Here is an 18,523-nt window from a genome sequence, read left to right as displayed (position 1 = left end):
TATATATATATATATACATGGACATAGACATACATTAACATATATATATATATATGTATATATGTATATATACTTATACATACATACACACAAATACAAGTAGTCATTTTTCTTGAGACACCACATATGCCTTTTGGGTATGTCTTTCATCATTTGACCATGTAACAAAGTACATGCCTCATCTTGGCCATGTTCCTAGCATTGTTGGGATCATTAATTTATCCGTAGAGACATGTAAGTGTACAACAAGGGACCTCTAACCTTCCATAGCAGAAGAAAAATACTCTAAGATATGATTCGAGAGTGTTTGGCCAAAGCATATGAATATGACTTAGGAATAATGTTCCAAATCATATTCACTAGAATCATATACAGAAGTATCGTATTGGATAGTAGACATGAAATAAACTCTCCACCAAACAGTTTATCAACTAAACAATGTGGTCAGGAGTATTGAATTAGAGAAGCACCGTATTGCATTGTAGTTGTAACTGAATAAGTTCTTCAACCACTTCTATTTGGCTTGGGTAGTCATGGCATGCTGTTAGGTGTCACTCATGGTTTGTGAAAGCCCTGAAGATTAGTAATCATTAATCTTCGTCATAAGGAGATTGAAAGTAAGTTTTAATTCACAATTGTTTAGTAAGAGTTACAATCATTCACTGCCTCGCTAATTGGAACCTAATGGATCATACATCATATTAGGGTGAGATGAAAAATATGTAACTGGGATGGATATAAGCAATTAAATAGTTTAATTGTGTATGGTCAAAATTAATTAATTAGTTATTTATTATAAGAAAGGTTTGTATTAGGCTTCAAATTAGTTTTGGGTTTTCTAGGCCCAATGGGCTTTGATCCATAAGGTCCATTAAACTTTGTAGGACAACTTAAACAAAATGAGACACAAGCCCACCTACACTAGGGTAGCTGGCTATACATGAGGATTGGCCTCAATTTCACTTATGCCACTCACTTGTGAGTGTGTGTAAAAGTGACTTTATAGGCAAAAACTCATTAGGGTTCTTTGGAGAGAAAGTTTGGAGGCACACAAACTCTCCCTCTCTCTCTTTAGCCAGCCAACTAGAAAAAAGTTTTATTAGCATCAAAACTTCTCCTAGTTTATCCATCTTGTCTTCACCTCACATCCATGGTGTGTGGACTTAGAGGTGTCATCTCTTTGCTGCTTGAAGAATCCTTTCATCAAATTCTCAAGGAGCAAAGGAGTAAGGAAGAAACAAAGATTCAAGGAGCAAGTAGAGGACTTGATGGCCCTCCACTTGGGTGGTTGCCTTGTAAAAATAAGGATGAGCTTCAAGGGTAAGATTCAAACTTTCTTCTTTCATTTACGGAAGGAGTCTTGGTTCACCATCTACTAGGCCTTAAATTTTTATGGAATTAGATTTGTTTTGAGTTCATACTTTTTTTTAATTGTTAATATATACATGTGTTGCTCAAATAATCTCTATGATGGTTTGATTTCATATTATATATTTTCCCATATTCTTGGTATGTTTTGGTAATTATCTTGGTGAAATTTTGATACTTTGAATTATATTTTCAATGTAAGACTTTCAACTTCCTCTTCAGAAAAAGTGATCAAATAGATGAATTTTAGTGATTTCAATTGGAAGATGTTTTTGAGTCTCTCAACGTTTCAGATTTTTCTACCTAACGGATTATTTATGGCGATGAAATGAATGAGCAGCGTGCAATGCTGCCAAAGTGACGTTTTTGGGCTTATTTGGGTTTTTTGGCGTCCAAGATTGTCTCTTTTGGGTTCGGACCCTCATGGAGATATGTTCAGAATGTCTTTAAAATAAGCTATCTTGAACCTGTTTTGGAGCTTTTTGTAGCTAAAAACGTGGCTGATAAGTTTGATGGCATATTCTCCATGTTTGACTAGGAGATTGTTTCCTAGTTTCTCTTTATTTATTTTATTTCCTAGTTTTATTCTAAGACATTTTCTAGGAATGATTTCAACTGTAGTAGCATAAATAAGGCCTTTTGGCTAGCCCTAGTCGTATTCTTTGTACGACTTTGGAGAGAGTAATTTGGCTAGAGCTTTTGAAGATTCTGAGACTTTTACTTTCAAGGTGTTTTAACTCTTTTTCTATTTCAATAAAATTCCTTTTGATTTTAATTATGAATACGTATAATTAACTTTCTTTTGTTAGGGCGAGTGTAACATCCCACATCGCCCAGGAGAGTGATCCTTAAATGTATATTCTACCTAGCACGAGGCCTTTTGGGAGCTCACTGGCTTCGGGTTCCGTCGGAACTCCGAATTTAAGCGAGTAGCGCGAGAGCACTCCCATGATGGGTGACCCACTAGGAAGTTGCTCGTGAGTTCCCAGAAACAAAACCGTGAAGGCATGGTTGGGGCCCAAAAAGGACAATATCGTGCTATGACGGAGTCGAGCCTGGCATGCAATGGGGCCCAGGCCGGGATGTGACAGCGAGGCCATGAAAATTAGCATGAATATGTAGTTTTTATTTAATTGCTTATGATATTATGCATGTGTACTTTGAATTATTAATCACTATATTTAAACTATCATCTTAATGCTTAGCTACCATTAGGATCTTTAGAAAAGTAATTTAATGCAATTTTGTCGGAAGGTTTCTTGAAATTGGTTATGACTTCTTGTGGTTAATAATTGTAAGTTCACTTAGAGCGAACACCACGTCTTAATGGTTGCATGATTTTTCAAAGAGTTTTAATAAAGCTTTATAAGTCTTTTTTGTTTAAATGTGATCCGAATTGCATGTTTGATATACGTTCTAGGTTGGAGGTCAAAGTAGAATATACATTAGGAAAACCTAACCTTCAAAGTTGCATGTCTAATTCATAGATAATTGATAAATTACATACGATTGTTAAGGTGACGGTGGAACTCTAGTGCTTTTACAACTTAATTTTCAAAAATTATTTTCTTTCCCTTTCTTTAATATTGCAGATTTTTCTAATCTTTTTAATTAAAATCAGTTTTGTTAATCTAGGTCATAAAATCAACATATTTTCTAAAACTTTGTTTTAAGTAATGAATTAAGATTTAGATTAAATATAATTTTTTTAAATATTCTTGTGGAGAACGACTTTATTATAGCCGTTTATATTACAACTACATGTTCTCTTACAAGTATTTTGTGTGATTTTAATCTGTTTTGCACATGTACTAAAATTCCTATCACTATAGCCAACAATTTTCATTAATTTTTTTTTACCAGCCAAATTTTTTTTGTGCTTACCGAATAGAACTAGAGAACTTATGAAAAGGATCCCACAAGTCCAAAAACAATATACCCTACCCTAGTGTAAATATATCTTCGTATAACTATAAATATAAAAATATAAAAACAAGAAGCACATGACTTATTTTAAATGAAAAACTTAAGAGATTTAGGAGATGACAAATTGATGATTTCAAAAAATTAATATAATGAATGAGTTAAAATTTACTTTATATGACAAATTGAAAAAAAGAGTATAAATTCATATAACATTTCAATTTTTTTTTTTTTTAGCATTGAATTATCAGATTAGATAGCGATCAACCATCAATAAGCAAAAGAATCATGCCACTTCAATAAGCGGACCAAAACTCTGCATTAAGACCACTCAAATTGTATTGAAAACTAAACCAACCAAAGCTTGTAATCCTTTGGCCACCTGTGGTGCATCTCCCTATCGAATAATTCAGCCTCACTCTTCTCTCAGCCAAACCCTAAACCCATATAACTTTTGGTCATTATTTTGGCCCTTTTTTCATGCCCCCCAAGTCTGGTTGATCGACCAACTTTGATATATGGTAGTGGTTTTAAAAATTGACATTTCGTCAGTATTTTGGTCGTCGAACTAGGCTATTTGTTGACTTTCATCTTGTATGGTATTTGCATTTTCCTCAATCAATGGAAGTGCGGGTTTCATTAACGTTGTCGACTTGAGTAACAAATTCAAAGGCCGACTCCTCCTCCATATGCTTTATGTCAATTTACTCTCGGGCCACCTCTCTCCCTTTCCTTTTCCCTTTGTGAAGGAGATGGAGTTGTTCAAGGCTGTTAGTCAGTCTTCGTTGCATGTTTGAGTAACAGATGCTCTCTTAAGGTCCTCTTTTTCTAGGACCTGTGAGGAACTCTTTTATCTGAGCCATAAAATTAATCTAATGGTAGAAAAACTGATGAGTTTATATAATCCTGTTACACCTAAATAAAATCAAAACATGCTAACAAATAGAAATAGGGTTCAAACTCATCCTTCATTCCTGTTTCCCGAGAGAGATGAGCAAAAATGTATCCCGTTCGATCTCAAAGGAAATATTTCGTCAAGGACGTCGTCCCGACCCTCCCTCTCTACCGCTCTGCTCCCACCCTTGAAGATCGTTGATACCGGTTCAAGATCGTCCCTGGTAAGATTGTTCCTCCATCATACAACCATCTGCAATTAAAATTAAAAGTGAAGCAAAAAAAAAAAAAAAGAAGAATGGGGTTGAGGTTGAACCACCACCACAAAGAAATATAAAATAGAATGGTGCTCAATTAGGAAAGCATTTCTGGGTTACTATGAGACCTAATTAAAAGAAGAATGGTACTCAATTAATTCCATTCTACGATAAACATCAACGTGATTCTACTTTTTTCAAAAATGGGGACGGGAAAATTAGGAGAAATTGAAATCAATACAACTACAAAGGAAATACATTTTCGTAGCTTCAAAGGGAATTTTAATTTTCCGAGGACACTGTGAAATCGGAATTCGCGCTGCTCTCCTTCAACCTGCAGCCGTAAAAAATTTGAGCATGAACCCATTTTTTTTTTTTTTAGCGTGTTTTGATTTTGTTTAGGTGTAATAGGATTATATAAACTCATCCGTTTAAATTAAATCCTATGCCTATATAAAAGAGGCCTTCACAGGTCCTCAAAAAGAGGACCTTAGAATATCACCCCTAGTTTGAGTAATTTGTTTGGCCAAATTCATAATCCGAACCATTAGTTATGTTGGTTGAATTATTTTGGTCATATTGACCACTATTACAACTGAACAAGAAAATTCACAAGCTCAAGTTTCATGTAAATATGTGTTATTTCTGAATTTCCATGAGTGAGAGTCTAAAAATAAAAAATTCTGTTGTTATTTTAGGTTAACCAAATAAGAAAGTTCACAAATTCTAGAAAATAAAATTTCTTCATTTCAATTTATGCCAGTGTAAAATTCTTTAGTAATCTTAAATTGCCTTATCCAAACATCGTGTTACAATAATGTCATTAGAGGCTGTTGAACTTAAAAACTACCAAGCCTACGTGGCGCGTAGACCGAGTAACTAATGAGCTAACTACGTCATTCGGTTATGTGCGGGTTTACCAACTCTTCGGCCAAGCTCGGCCGAGGAGTAAAATATGTTGATGTTGCATTGAGCACGCGACTGACTTCTTGATCTTGCGACTGCGGCCAAGGAAGGAACACGTCTCGGCATTCAGGTTCTAGAGTCTGAAGACAAAGCTACTAGTTCTGTGAAGTTCACAAATCGTTGGCGCCGGATTCGGTCACAGTGATTATATTCGTACGAGTATAATAAGCACACTGAATCAACACCAGAGTATAGGGGCACAAATACTCAAAACAGATATATGTCTTGATGGAAAATGTGGTTCGACCGTCGGAATGCCAAACTCTAAAGCCTACTTGTGAGTATCCAATCATAAAACAACTCGGCGTTCAATGTGCCGAGCCCCAGTAACACCTCACTTCACCAAGAAGGCTGATGAGATGACCTCTGCCAATAAGGATTCGAAAATCCTTCTCGACCAAGACTTGGATAGATAACCAGTCAGCCTCGACTTAGTGCTGTTTATCCAAACTGAAGGTGCTCTGCGGTCGGCTGATTCTACGGTAATAGTGTTGTTTATCCAAACTGAACATGTTCACCGGTTGCCTTCACAGTGCTGTTTATCCAAACTGAAGATGTGTCGGCGAAAAGAGAAAATAAAAATCTCAAGGTTGTTGAGAGGTTTCGCGAAAGCAAGGGTTTGCGCATGGCAGTTTGTGTGTTGAATTGGAGGGGGCTTGAATGATGTCCTCCTCCTCTTATTTATAGTAGCTATCCTGCTTCCAATCGAATCACAACCATTCTCGGAGTAGGACTCCTTTCCTCGATCCCCCCTTATCTTAACCAGTTCTACTCCTACTCCTACTAGGACTTTGAACTCAACTTGTTATCAAGCCGGATTCAATCCCAAACTCCAACATCCTTATCTAATCGAAACTCCATCTCGTATCAGGATTCAACTACCCATGGATTCCTAATAGGACACGGCCGGCCTTGGCTATGTGGCCCATAAACTGGATGACCCCCAATGACTCCTAAGTACGGTCTCTGGGTCGAGAACAACTTAGTGCTCGGCCCAAACCAATATTTTTCGGCCTAAACAGAGGCATATTGGTTGCCTTAGTCATTTTGGCCACTAAAGCCATATTGTTCATTTCGTATGTATTGGCTACTAAACCCATACTCACCGTAGTTTATCCACCGATATGAATATTACAATCCATATTGGTTGCTCATAGACAGTATGCCACTGGGCATGCCAAAACTTTTTCCCTTTTTATTTTTAGGATTTAGTCTTTCTTTGTTTTGATGCGTGAGTGTGTGTCACCATGTGAACTAAATTGACCGATGTAGAAAAAATGTGAGCGTGAATTGCGTTTGCACCTTAGATTTGACTTCTAATCAAACGATTGAACGGTTTTTTACCTCAAAGACAAGGCTTTGAAGCAACAACCAAAATAATGATAAATGGTGAAGGTAAGGATTGAGCGAAAAAGTAAAAAGAATTTAGAATAAATGAAATTAAAATTAATCTACTTGTGAGAAAGTAAATTAAATGAAGAGTGAGTGGGTAAAAATAAAAGTGCTTTGAAATTAAATGAAATTGCAAAAGCAAGACGGAAAGTAAAGTGTGTAAAAAATTAAAAATTAAAAAGAAAACTGCATTTAACTTGCACAAAATAAACTAATTAATAACATAAAGTACATTAAAAACTTGTATTGAAAGGAAATTGAAAAGCGATAGACTAGGGATTACATTGCGCTGCTCCTAGAGAGGAATTGAGGAGAATAAAATGATAAGTTTGTGTGTTTGATTGGGGATCATTTTCTTTTCCTTGAAGCTTGTATTTACAGGTTTCAGTTAAGTCCATATACCTTGTCTCGTGATCACATCAATCAACTCAAATCTTCCTAATTGGTGATAGTTTACATTGGCTAGCCTTGATTGGGTCCATTCCATCATCTTCATTTGGACCAAAAAAAGTTTCGAATCACTTAAATCATGGGTGTAATTTAACATAATATCATTTTCACCTTTATTTGGACTGCTAGATTCAATTAGACAAGAGAGTGTAAATTCGGGTATAAAATACCAAAACAAAGGTGGGTGTCATGTGGGTCATGACTTTTACTCCCACTTGTATAGTCAAGTTTGAAAACATGTTCTTATATTTTAGTTTTAGACCAGTAACTTAACAATGAACACTTTATTGACCACGCTAATTACTAATTAATTTGTTTATAATCCATATGACTTTGCTATTGCTCCATTTGTCTCGATATTGTTACGCCAATAACATTGAAGGAAAACATCTTTTCCCTACATTTATACTTAATAGATTTATTGTCATTGTGACGTCTTAAATCACTTAAACAATGCCATTAAATCTATACGACAATACTATATTTTAAACTCTCCACATACGATCTCGTAGTAGTAGTTTGAAAAAATCATGACGATCTTGTATTAGTGGCTCGGAAAAAGAAATAAACTCACATTCTATAACAATCTGTCTCCCATTTGAGACCGGCCCATGACCAATTTCTAACCCATTCCAATAACTAAAGTATTACTTTTCTTTCGTCTCCTAGCACTGTTTACATGAGATAAACAATCCGTTGAACCTAACCCAGCAAAAGATGCCAACACCAAAGGGGTCATTAAAGAGAGAAACGAGAGAGAGAAGTGAGAGAGGGAGAGTGGAGAGGAATGTGGGGACTGGGGGTCCTGGAGGGCTCTGTGCCCCAAGCAAGGGCAATCTGATGAGGACATCCTGGTTGGTACTCCACAATGTCTGTCCAATAGCATTAGGCCTTTCCTATCTAATAGTCAGAGATACTTACACCACACCACACCATACCACAACTCCCCTCAGGCCTCATCAGATCAGACTAAAGAAAAAGGAAAAAGTTCTATCTCTCTCTCTCTGTCTCTCTCTCAATTAGTAGTTCACAGTTCACACACACACACACACACTTTCTCTCTCTCTCACTCTCACACACACACTCACAACTTTAATTCAAAACCTCAAATTTTCAATTCATTTTTTCCACCCCAACCCCCCCTTCCCGTCTTCCCTTTGTCTTTTCCTCCCTCCTTTTTCCCCCTTTTCCACCTCCTGCATTTTCCTGTCAAAACCCTAGATTTGAAATCTAGGGTTTTGTTCTGTTGCCGTGTCTGAGGCAGTGGCTCAAGAGCTGCCAGGTTGTTATTCTTGCTTCTCTGTAGCTCCCTGAGCTCCTGATTTTCTACATTTTGGTATTTGCTGGGCATTTTCTGTGATGGGTCTGTAGGGGTCGTACTGTTCAAGCTCTGCAGTCACTTGGTTACTTGTTTCTGTGGGTAAAGGTCAGAACTTTTTAGGGTTTTTTCAGATTTTCCGAAACTTAAAGCAAAACCCTTTTTTTATAAGCTCACTGTGTTTCTGTATTTTGAAGATTTAGGGTTAAAGGGGATTTATTTCCCTCGTTTTTTTGGTTTTTGAAAATAATGTTTTAACTTTTTCCCCCATTTTGTTCGAATTTTCCTTTTTCTGAAGAATTGACCAAGAGGGTTTGTAGAAGCAATCTTTAGGTGACAAAAAAGTGAGTTTTTTGGTGACAAATCTCTTAGTAAATGCATGGATGGGAGGGAAGCAATGGGATTGTCTGGTGGGTCAGCTTCATACTACATCCATAGGGGAGGAGGGGTTGGTGGGTCTATGCCTGGATCACAGGCTACTGGCGGTGGCGGCGGACTTCATCATGCTCCACCTGGGTTCAGGCCCATCTCAAGCACACTCATGCAACCTCAGTCCAATGTGAGGGTCAGCTCTGTGGGATCAACATTCTCAGTAGAGCCTTCAAGACCCAATTTTCAACATCGTGGCAGTACCATGAATGTGGCTCCCGGAGTGCCTTCAGCTCAGCCTGTAAAGAAGAAAAGAGGGAGGCCCCGGAAGTATGGCCCCGATGGGCCGGTTTCTCTGGGCTTGTCTCCCATGTCTGCAACACCTACTCCTACACCGGGTTCAACCAGTCCGACCCCGAAACGTAGTAGAGGGAGGCCACCTGGGAGTGGTAGGAAGCAACAGTTGGCTACTCTTGGTAAATCTCTGTGCAATTTCTAATATCCTTTTTTTATGCCTTACTTTTGTTTGCTTATGGTTCTAATTTTATCAGTTTTTCTAAATTTAGTTGGCTAGCATGTAGTGGCCCATTATTGTTAGCAGTTTCTTATCAACTTCATTCATTTGATTTCTATAAATGGTGGTTAATTCATGCCAATTCTGCTAATGTTACTAAGCTTCCTGCATTTTGTAAATTACGAGTAATGTCCTTGAGGTGCTCACTAACAAGTTTTTAGCACAAACATTTAAACATGTATAGGAGTTCAGAAACAGAGATGCACGCAGAAGTAACAGTCATAGATTCTAATGTTATAGTTGTTTTATGTACGCTACACTTATTTTTTATGATAGTTAGTGCTTAGATGTTTGTAATTTTCCAGTTCAAGTTTTTCTATTTCTCACATGAATTATAAAGGTGGCTTATTCTTACTATGTCATGGACGTTTTAAACTGTTTTCACAGGGGATTGGATGAACACTTCAGCTGGATTAGCTTTTGCACCCCATGTTATCACCATTGGAGCTGGAGAGGTATGCCATACACCACTCGTATTAGTAAGATACTAAGAATTGATGTCACAAACATTTTGTGATCTACAATGGAGTTGCTCCAATATGTTGTGTTCAACAGTCCCTTTGTGAAGACATAGGAGGTTGTCATTATTTATTGTCTTTATTTAATTATGGTTTCAATTCTGCATAAGCTCTTAAGTTCATGCATAAGGAAAGTAAAACAGATGAATACTAGGATGCACTGATCATTCTTACCAGCCCGTAGTATGCTTGCTTCAGATAGCTAACAAGAAGCTTCAGAACCAAATAGTTTTTCGAATATTGCAGTGATTGTTTCTGGATCATGAATCTATAGGGGAATAAGAATTACACTATTAAAATTTTGCGTAATGCTTTACCTGTTATTATGTTAAAGCATGGTAGGAATTATTAGAAGTTTATAACATGTACAGTGTCTTGAACTTGCTTTTGGATGATAATTATGTGTTCATTTATTGCTTAAATGGAATGGCCGTATCACTAGGATTCCAGAAAGTTGAGATATGTAGTACATACAATTGCAAAAACACACGCAAGTAAGGCTACTCTATATGAATGCAACACTTGTCTGTCTACTGTTTCCTTACTGGTTTCTTTAGTGTCTGGTTCTTGGTGAAAGTCTTAATGTCAATGTTGAACTTGCTTTTGGATGATAATTATGTGTTGATTTATTGCTTAAATGCACATGAGCTCCTGCCCCTGTTAAAAATTTTTTCCTTATTGTTTTTCTATAGGACATTGCTGCAAAATTATTGTTGTTTGCACAACAGAGACCAAGGGCGCTATGCATCTTGTCAGGAAATGGTGCAGTGTCTTCAGTAACTCTACGCGAGCCTGCATCTACTGGTGTCAGTGTCACATATGAGGTTAACTCAATTTTATCTCTAATTTTGCTCGTTATTGTGCCTAAGAAAGAATTCCAATTTAGATGCTTTTCCTTTTATGTTGGACTATATCTAAATTACGGATAATTACAAGAGTGGGATATGCTTCATGTTTTTTCATTTTATAAAAACATTTCTTGCCAATACCAAAGTTGCAAATTAGTTCAGTTAGTGATGTGTTGTAACGTTTATGATTGCGAAGAGCTGTCCAGGCTCATTGTGCAAGTTTGTGGTTGGTTATATGTATAACACATCTCATTTTCTGTAATAATTTGAGCATTTTTAGTTCCTGATGAGAAATTAGTGCAGAAATTATGTCCGTAGGAAAAACATATGGAGCAGAAGAAATAACTCCATTTTAGTTCCTTTTCCTTCTGGGTTGGACCAGATCTCAGTTTTACTGAGAATTTCTATTCCAAAACTAGGGTAGGAAGCTGCAAATTTTCTTCTATTTGTTTAAATCATTTCTTGTAAATACCTTAAGTTGCAACTGTAATTTAGTTGTTGAGCATTGTAATGTTTACAATTGCAAAGAGCTGTCCGCTCTGTGTAAGTTTGTGATTGGTTATAATTTGAGTACATTTCATTTTCTTTATTAGTTTGAGCACTTTGTTTGGTTCAAATAGCAGATGGGAAAGGGATTAGTGCAGTAATTAGTACTTATCAAATACATATGGGGAGAAAAGCAGTTGGTATACAGTGTGCTAACATGGCCTTCGGGCCACCGATATAATTACAACTAATGAAAGAATAGAACGAAAAAGAGAGGGCGCTGCCGGGGGGGGGGGGGGGGAGGAGGAGGCAGGGAATCTACGAGTGGAAAATGGTATGGTAAGAAAATAATTCAAAGGGTCTTGGGAATTGTAGATGTCGCCGTGTGACAGCGCACTGGCTGTTTGATGATTTATGGGTTGATGGTGGCTATAACAGCGGCAAGTCTCAGTGAGATCTCCAGATAATTGGAATGTTAGAATCAGAGTCAGAGATGCTTATGGTGATTATCGGTTAGGCAGTTGCCAACCCTTCTCAATGGCCGAACCTAACATAATTAAAGTGGACTGGTTAATGCATTACTAAGAGGAGAACAGGTGCCATTAGGAGTGGGGTTAACTGTTAGCGGACTCTGTTCGATAGTAATTAGTTCAGAATCTCAGATACTATCCAGGTTTAAGTAAGCTTGAATGCCTACTTCTGTCTCCAAGAAGCAACATTTCTCTTTCTTTTGTTCCATTCTGGAGCAGCTCAAAAGGTTTATATATTCTTCCCGGAAATGTGTCTTGATTTTATCAAGTAGATTGTCTGTCATAGTAATGCAGAAACAGTGAATCATTGCTCATAAAAATGCACTTACTTTTGCAATAATTAGCTTATTCCTCCCTTTATAACTCGGTTGTTTATGTGGCTCTGCAGGGTCGGTTCCAGATATTATGCTTGTCAGGTTCTTACTTAGTTGCAGAGGATGGTGGACCTCGCAATCGAACAGGGGGAATAAGCGTTTCCCTTTCTAATCCTAATGGTCATGTCATTGGTGGTGCTGTGGCAGTGCTGATTGCAGCAACTCCAGTGCAGGTATTTTGTTTACTGCTCAATAATTTGTTCAACGTTTCTAGGCTCAATGCTAATGCCTATTTCCTGCTGGTTGTCTGCACATGCACATGTTGTGACGTGATATTTGTCTAGCATTGGACGATGGACGATCTTAAAAGCACTTTTTATCAGTTCTAATTGTAGTGAAGGAATGTGGAGACCTATTGAGAGATCTGATTCATGTGTTGTTGCAGGTTGTGCTTTGCAGTTTCGTATATGGTGGCTCCAAGACCAAGAACAAGCAACTGGCTGATCCCAATAGCGATGAGAATTCCGAGGCACAGCATAGCGAGAAATTGGGTCTACCAAGCAGTGCCCCACCAACTCAAAATTATAATCCCTCCGGAGCAGGCATTTGGCCTGGCTCGCGGCAAGTTGATTTGAGAAATGCCCACACCGGTATTGACTTGACTCGAGGGTGAAGATAAGCTGCAACAGACACATGCCAGTTTTGTATATATGTGTTGTTGTAAATGAACTGAATCTGTGATGCAACTCTCCGACCCTTGTTCACCCACTGGTGGGTAAACAAGTTTGTGCTAACATAATCTGTAACAAAATCCGTAACTCAGGGGGATGTTTTGGGTGACATAATTCACTCGTTGAGGAAGTTTCAAGTAGTGTGGAGGTTAAAATACTCATCAGTAGCAAGAAGTTCTTTTGGCTTTTAGGTGGAAACTTCCTATTTGAATCAAAAGTCCTTTTGAAGTTTGTAACCGATTCAAAAATGACAATTTGCAGAATTGTATGCTGCATATGCATGGATGAATGAGTCTCTCTTTCATTTTTTCTGTCTTCGGAGCAACTTGTGTTTCGCCACTTAGGTGATGAAGCATTGTCTGAAGCCATTTGGGGCTCGTTTGGAAGTGATTATGAAAAGAGCCATCGGTTCTGAGGAAAAGCGATTATGGCCTCAGAAGTGATTATAGCCCCTTGGATAATCACTTGCAAGCATCCCGCTAATCTCATTGATTTGTCTGGTATCTTGATGTGCAGTCCCTTGTGTAACAATTTGGAACCATTACGATGTTTACCACTCCTAAGAAACTATGATCTTATGGGAGTGTTTTAGGGACAACACTGCTTGTATTGATTGGAAAAACGTAAAACGCATCGAATCCAAAGCACAACAGTGCAATCAAAAACACCACATGGAATGCTCATCCCCCGTCGGCTCAAACAGGTGTGAGTTAGGCGATGGTGGCGTGACCATATCCATCGGACCTTTATTTCGTGAATGCCACCAGACGGGCAGTTTTCTTCAAATGTTTATGTCCACGAGATTAGCATCTTTACACTCCTAACAACCAATTAACATACCAGTGTTTTACAAGATTTAAAGTAAACTAGATAAAGCTAGTGAGTTTTTGAGTCACAGGTCATTGTCAACAATGGTTCGGAATAGATGATTACGTCCCGACTCCCAACTAGGCCAATGTCAATCATCACACAAAGAACAGATATCGTTTTGTTCGATTAGTGAAACCGGCGGGGAGCATGCACCCTCGGGTTAACGCCTTTGCATCGCACAGTATTCATAATTCACGAGGCTTCCAAAAGCCTGTTTATGTCATGCTGCAAAAATAATACAATGTCACACAACTAGAGTACTTGACAAAACCTGCAGGTGATCACTGCAATAAACAACAGAAGCAGCATAACATAATTATATTTGTGAATTCGATGTCTAAGTTTTCACCTGAAGGCTAAGGGGGGAAGTTGTTGGGTAATAACGACCGACAGGTTTTCCTTGCTTGTTGACAAGAAACTTAGCAAAGTTCCACTGGATATCGTCTCCGAAGAATCCCCATTTGCCTAACTTCAAGAACTTGTACAACGGAGCAGTATTAAGGCCGTTTACTTTAATCTAACACAGAGAACACAAATGGTAAATTTACAGATGTCTGAAATAATTACAATACCGACCAAGAACACATTTAAAATTCTTAACCTGCAAAAGTTCTAAGGGAGTTACAAATAACCGCTGATATAGAACAATTATAGTTACAATGCAGTTCGCCGTTTTACAAAGACAATACATGCATGAGGCATCCAGTCGAATAATCTTCTGGCTTGCCTAAATGTTCTAGTAAGTTTACGCTGTTGGAAAGCATGCAGACGTGACATAATCTAGTGTTTCAGTTCTGAATCTACCTTGTTAAAAATTGGGAATGCTGTTTTGAAACGAGTGCAGGCAAACTCTTGAATCTGATCATTACTTCCTGGTTCCTGAGCATTAAACTGGTTACACGGAAATGCCAGAATCTCCAAGCCTGTGTCGAAACCCCCGGTACATCATACAAAAAAAGAACTAAAAGAGAAAAGTAGAAATATATGCTGAAGCTGCAAAACAGTACAGAATGCAAACCTTGATCTTTATACTTTTGATATAGTTGATTCAACTCCGTGTAATTTTCCTCCGTCAATCCACTGCAAAATCAGTGAAAATCAACAATGATCATAGAGTTTTTATTTTCTTTTTACAAAAGAAATAAATTAAGGGAATTGTTATTGGCACTCCAAAAATCTCATTTTACACTCCAAACTTTCTATAATTAGAAAGAAAAATACACTTGTGAGGAGTGTAGAATGAAATTTTTAAAGTGCTAATAATAATTCCCTAAATTAAGAACAAATAAATGCGAGAAGAGCCGAATATGAGGAATACCATTGGGAAGCAACATTAACAACCATCACAACCTTTCCCCTGTACATGCTGAGATCGACATCCTTTCCCTTAACGTCCTGCACAAACATATAAATTATTAACTATCTGATGAACTATAAACCAAAGAACAAAAAATACTACTTCTAAACTGAATTTCTAGCATGGATTTAATCAAATACAAATCAACATTTTTCGTTCATATTCCCAACAAAGAAACGAGCCATATGTTTTGTGTTTTTCCAATGTTGTGTCAGTGTTTCTTTCTCTCCCTTTCAATTATGCTTTTGTCTTGGCACCCAAGCCACACTTGAGGAATATTATCAAACATTCCAAAAGGGGAGTATATATCCAATATAATCTCATCTCTTCAAAATTATTGTTTTACAATTTGGAGATTAACATTTGGCGTTTGGTTTGCAGATTGGAGCCTTGGAATGAGTATGAGATATCATACCAATGTTTGGTAAACACTCTGAAATTCATACCCTTGGCTTCCCTCGAGAATTCTTTTCCCATCATTTCGAAAAGCATGCATTATTGTTTTTTCGTGTGACAAATTTACCACTCGTCACACATCATTTCAAAAAACATGAGTCAAAATTTTCCATTCCATCTCTTGAGAATAGATGTGGCGTCAGGCTGAGTGACTAAGAGTTAACTACGTCTTTTGGTGATTGATTGCTGATGCAGGCATGCCAATTTGCTGTAGAGCTCGGCCGGGCAAATACTTTTGAGTGTGATGGAATATGCTCCTGACTTCATAATCAGGTGTCGGAAGGAACACTCCCGGCCTTGGATTCTAGAATCTGAAGATACAATTATACTTTTTGCTATGAAATTCAATCTTCTACACCAGGTTTAGCAACTTCAACTATATTTGTGAAAATATAAGTGCGTCGAATCGGTACCAAACTCTAGGGACAAAGATACTCAAAAGAGATGATTGTCTTTATGGTGAAAGTGGTTCGACTGTTTGAATGAACTTTGAATGTCATTGGGAAATATCCAATCATGGAACATTTTACTTCGCCGAGAAAGCTAATGAAGTCACTTTGTTAGGCGAAAGAATCAAAGACTCTTAACAAGCAAAGACTTAGGATAGATAATTAGTTTAACTTAGGAAAAGCTCCTGTTTAACCACACCGTCAAGACTCCTAAAATAAAACTGATTCTGCAACCTTGGTGTTGTTTAGCCAAACTGTCACCTTCACTGGTTGCCTCTGGAAACGCTGTCTAACTAGATTGTCATTGTCCGTCATCTGTGAACCCAAATATGTTTAACCAAACGGTATTTGTGCTGACTTTCAGTAAAGCAATTAGTGTTTTTTTTTCTTTCTCAAAAGTGTGAGGGTTAGCGTAGAGCATTGATTTGTGTGTGGAGTTGAAGGTCATCTCTACATTGTATTGACTCCAAAAAATTAACAAGAATATCATTGAGTCCATCTTCTTGTTGAACAACAGTTTTCGTTTTCATCCTATCTCCAAGCTCATAAAATATTTCTACAAGATAATTACTACGATAATCCAATAGTAATATCTAGGAAAAATATTAAAATACTATTAACTCGTGAATTCATTCAACAACCTCGATTGAATGGGGTCAATGGTGCGATATTGGGTCCAAACAAAGTGATATTGACCAGCTAAATAGAGAGAGGAGAAATGCAAAAACTAATTGAAGACAGGACTTGCTTACCTTGACAGTGTATTCGTAAATTGTTCCGTCTGGGTACTCATCGGGTTGGCTTGGCATTTTACAATCCGGTCCCAACTCTGAAGTACCACAGGTACCTGTGCTAGCTACAAAAGCAGCAAAATTAAGGAACACATGAACATTGCCTTTTCACATTCTCATTTTGGGTTGATTGTGCAACACACTTTACCTTTTCAGAAAAAAACTAAAGAGTAGTTTAGAAAATCGCATTCTTATTTTGGGTTGATGGCAGTGTGTTTGAAATCTCCCTTCGTTTAGAATATGTATTTATTTTTTTTAAATAACAAAACGTAAAGCCTCGCGAAAACGCAAAATTGGCAGATTAGGTAGATGAAAAGTGAAAAAACCGGATTAAATTATTATGTAACTTTTTCAGCCAATATAAAAATGTGAACGAAAATTGCAAAATCCAGCAAGCAATTTTGGGTTTATTTTGTACAAAACTAAATTAGGGTTAAAGAAGAAAAGAACAGAATAAGCTTAATTTATCTTGCCTTGAGGCATTGTTGTAAAGCAGCCAGAAACCTTGTTTCCCATAGAGGATGTAGCCAATGAGAAATAACGCTCAACAGAAGAGGCTGTTGGAAATCAACTCCGCCACAGAATCAGCTACAATCCAGCGTACAACTCCAATTTAACTGATGCTTTCTAGGAAATCAGCTCTTTAGTGCTTGAAATTATGATGCAGGTGAAATAAATTCAGAGTGGGGTGGTGGTTCCCTTTTCCTGACAGTGGAGGTGAAATAACGATGGCTGTTCCGCCTTTCTTTTTCTTTACAACGGTGGACGTGGTTTAGTGTTGCATGCTGCTTTAGGGTTTTTTCCTCTCTTCATATTCGATATATTAAATTTGTTCATAGTATTTAAAAAGGTTTTATCACAAATAGTCATTCATGTTTTGCCATCTCATCAGTTTGTTCATTTACGTTTCAAACTCATCAATTTAGTCCTCTTCTATTATTTTGGGTCGTCAATGTTTTCTTTCCATCGTTGTCAATAAAAAAATTATGAGAAATTTTATTTAAACCCATGCAACCGCTTTCTACACCCAATTTAAATTTTAAATGTAAATTATCCTTTTTGCCTTATTGCATAATTACCATCAACTACAAAATGAAATTAAAAATAAAAATAAAATTTATCAATAAACCCACACACTATAATTAAATCTTATCATCACTCATTGTTTATCCTGTGTTCATTCTTACTAAAACCCTAATAGCTTTTATGGAGAAAAATAATTTTTTTTTAAATCGATGGATGGTGATTTTAAAGTTTTGAATTCTCCAACTAAAGTATAACTCGATTTATGAAAATTTGTGTTCGTTTGATTTCAATTTTTCTTAGACTATAGAAAAATGAGTATTTGGGTTTCAATTTTTTTTTCGTCAACGTTCTACAACAGTCGTAATGAAAGTATTGATATATAAGACCCTTTCTATGGAAAGTAGAAGTATTAGTAATTTGTTTGGCTTTGGCATATCAGAAAGCAAAAGTTGTTTTCGTGCTAACCTATCCTCCTATACGAAACCCTTCACTTCAACTTCATATTATAAATTTGTTGCAGTTCAGATTGACATTTTTTTTCCTTCTGAGAAATTGCTTGGGTTAGTGCATGTTAGTGAGTGCAGGTTAGATGAATTTCTTTCATCAAATAAAATTAAATAATTGCAGCAAAAAACA

At 37.1% G+C, this 18,523-nt stretch overlaps 2 protein-coding genes and 1 long non-coding RNA gene across 4 annotated transcripts; 1 reads left to right on the top strand and 2 right to left on the bottom strand.

Moving 5' to 3' along the window:
• Positions 1–3,479: 3,479 nt before the first annotated feature.
• Positions 3,480–4,818, bottom strand: LOC126600596 (uncharacterized). Its single transcript, XR_007615484.1, has 2 exons — positions 4,701–4,818; positions 3,480–4,438 (listed from the first exon to the last, which is right to left on the bottom strand). It is a non-coding gene; the product is annotated as an uncharacterized LOC126600596 (long non-coding RNA).
• A 3,390-nt stretch (positions 4,819–8,208) lies between these two features.
• On the top strand, positions 8,209–13,249 carry LOC126600255 (AT-hook motif nuclear-localized protein 5-like). Of its 2 annotated transcripts, XM_050266841.1 has the most exons (6): positions 8,209–8,676; positions 8,867–9,413; positions 9,899–9,966; positions 10,722–10,853; positions 12,282–12,440; positions 12,653–13,249. In XM_050266841.1, exons 2-6 carry the CDS (start codon positions 8,948–8,950, stop codon positions 12,878–12,880), a joined length of 1,053 nt encoding a protein of 350 aa, XP_050122798.1. In that variant the 5' UTR covers positions 8,209–8,676; positions 8,867–8,947; the 3' UTR covers positions 12,881–13,249. The 2 variants fall into 2 exon arrangements, with proteins under 2 accessions (XP_050122798.1, XP_050122797.1); XM_050266840.1 differs by having other exon boundaries at positions 8,209–9,413.
• A 280-nt stretch (positions 13,250–13,529) lies between these two features.
• Positions 13,530–17,728, bottom strand: LOC126600256 (probable phospholipid hydroperoxide glutathione peroxidase). The gene is made up of 7 exons (XM_050266842.1): positions 17,335–17,728; positions 16,823–16,926; positions 15,127–15,203; positions 14,827–14,888; positions 14,613–14,731; positions 14,158–14,325; positions 13,530–14,033 (listed from the first exon to the last, which is right to left on the bottom strand). The coding sequence occupies exons 1-7, from the start codon at positions 17,375–17,377 to the stop codon at positions 14,001–14,003; spliced, it is 606 nt and encodes a 201-aa protein (XP_050122799.1). The 5' UTR covers positions 17,378–17,728; the 3' UTR covers positions 13,530–14,000.
• Between the last annotated feature and the right edge of the window lie 795 nt (positions 17,729–18,523).

Source organism: Malus sylvestris, chromosome 14 (genome assembly GCF_916048215.2).
Source record: "Malus sylvestris chromosome 14, drMalSylv7.2, whole genome shotgun sequence".
Taxonomy (NCBI): domain Eukaryota; kingdom Viridiplantae; phylum Streptophyta; class Magnoliopsida; order Rosales; family Rosaceae; genus Malus; species Malus sylvestris.
This window is presented reverse-complemented; position numbering and strand designations above follow the sequence as displayed.

Coding starts and splice junctions, on each gene's coding strand:
- LOC126600255 (XM_050266841.1), top strand. CDS start 8,948: ATGGATGGGAGGGAAGCAATGGGATTGTCTGGTGGGTCAGCTTCATAC. Junction 9,414..9,898: donor GCAACAGTTGGCTACTCTTG/GTAAATCTCTGT, acceptor CTGTTTTCACAG/GGGATTGGATGAACACTTCA. Junction 10,854..12,281: donor GTGTCAGTGTCACATATGAG/GTTAACTCAATT, acceptor GTGGCTCTGCAG/GGTCGGTTCCAGATATTATG.
- LOC126600256 (XM_050266842.1), bottom strand. CDS start 17,377: ATGGGAAACAAGGTTTCTGGCTGCTTTACAACAATGCCTCAAG. Junction 14,889..15,126: donor GTTAATGTTGCTTCCCAATG/GTATTCCTCATA, acceptor CTGATTTTGCAG/TGGATTGACGGAGGAAAATT. Junction 14,732..14,826: donor TCAAAAGTATAAAGATCAAG/GTTTGCATTCTG, acceptor GTTTCGACACAG/GCTTGGAGATTCTGGCATTT.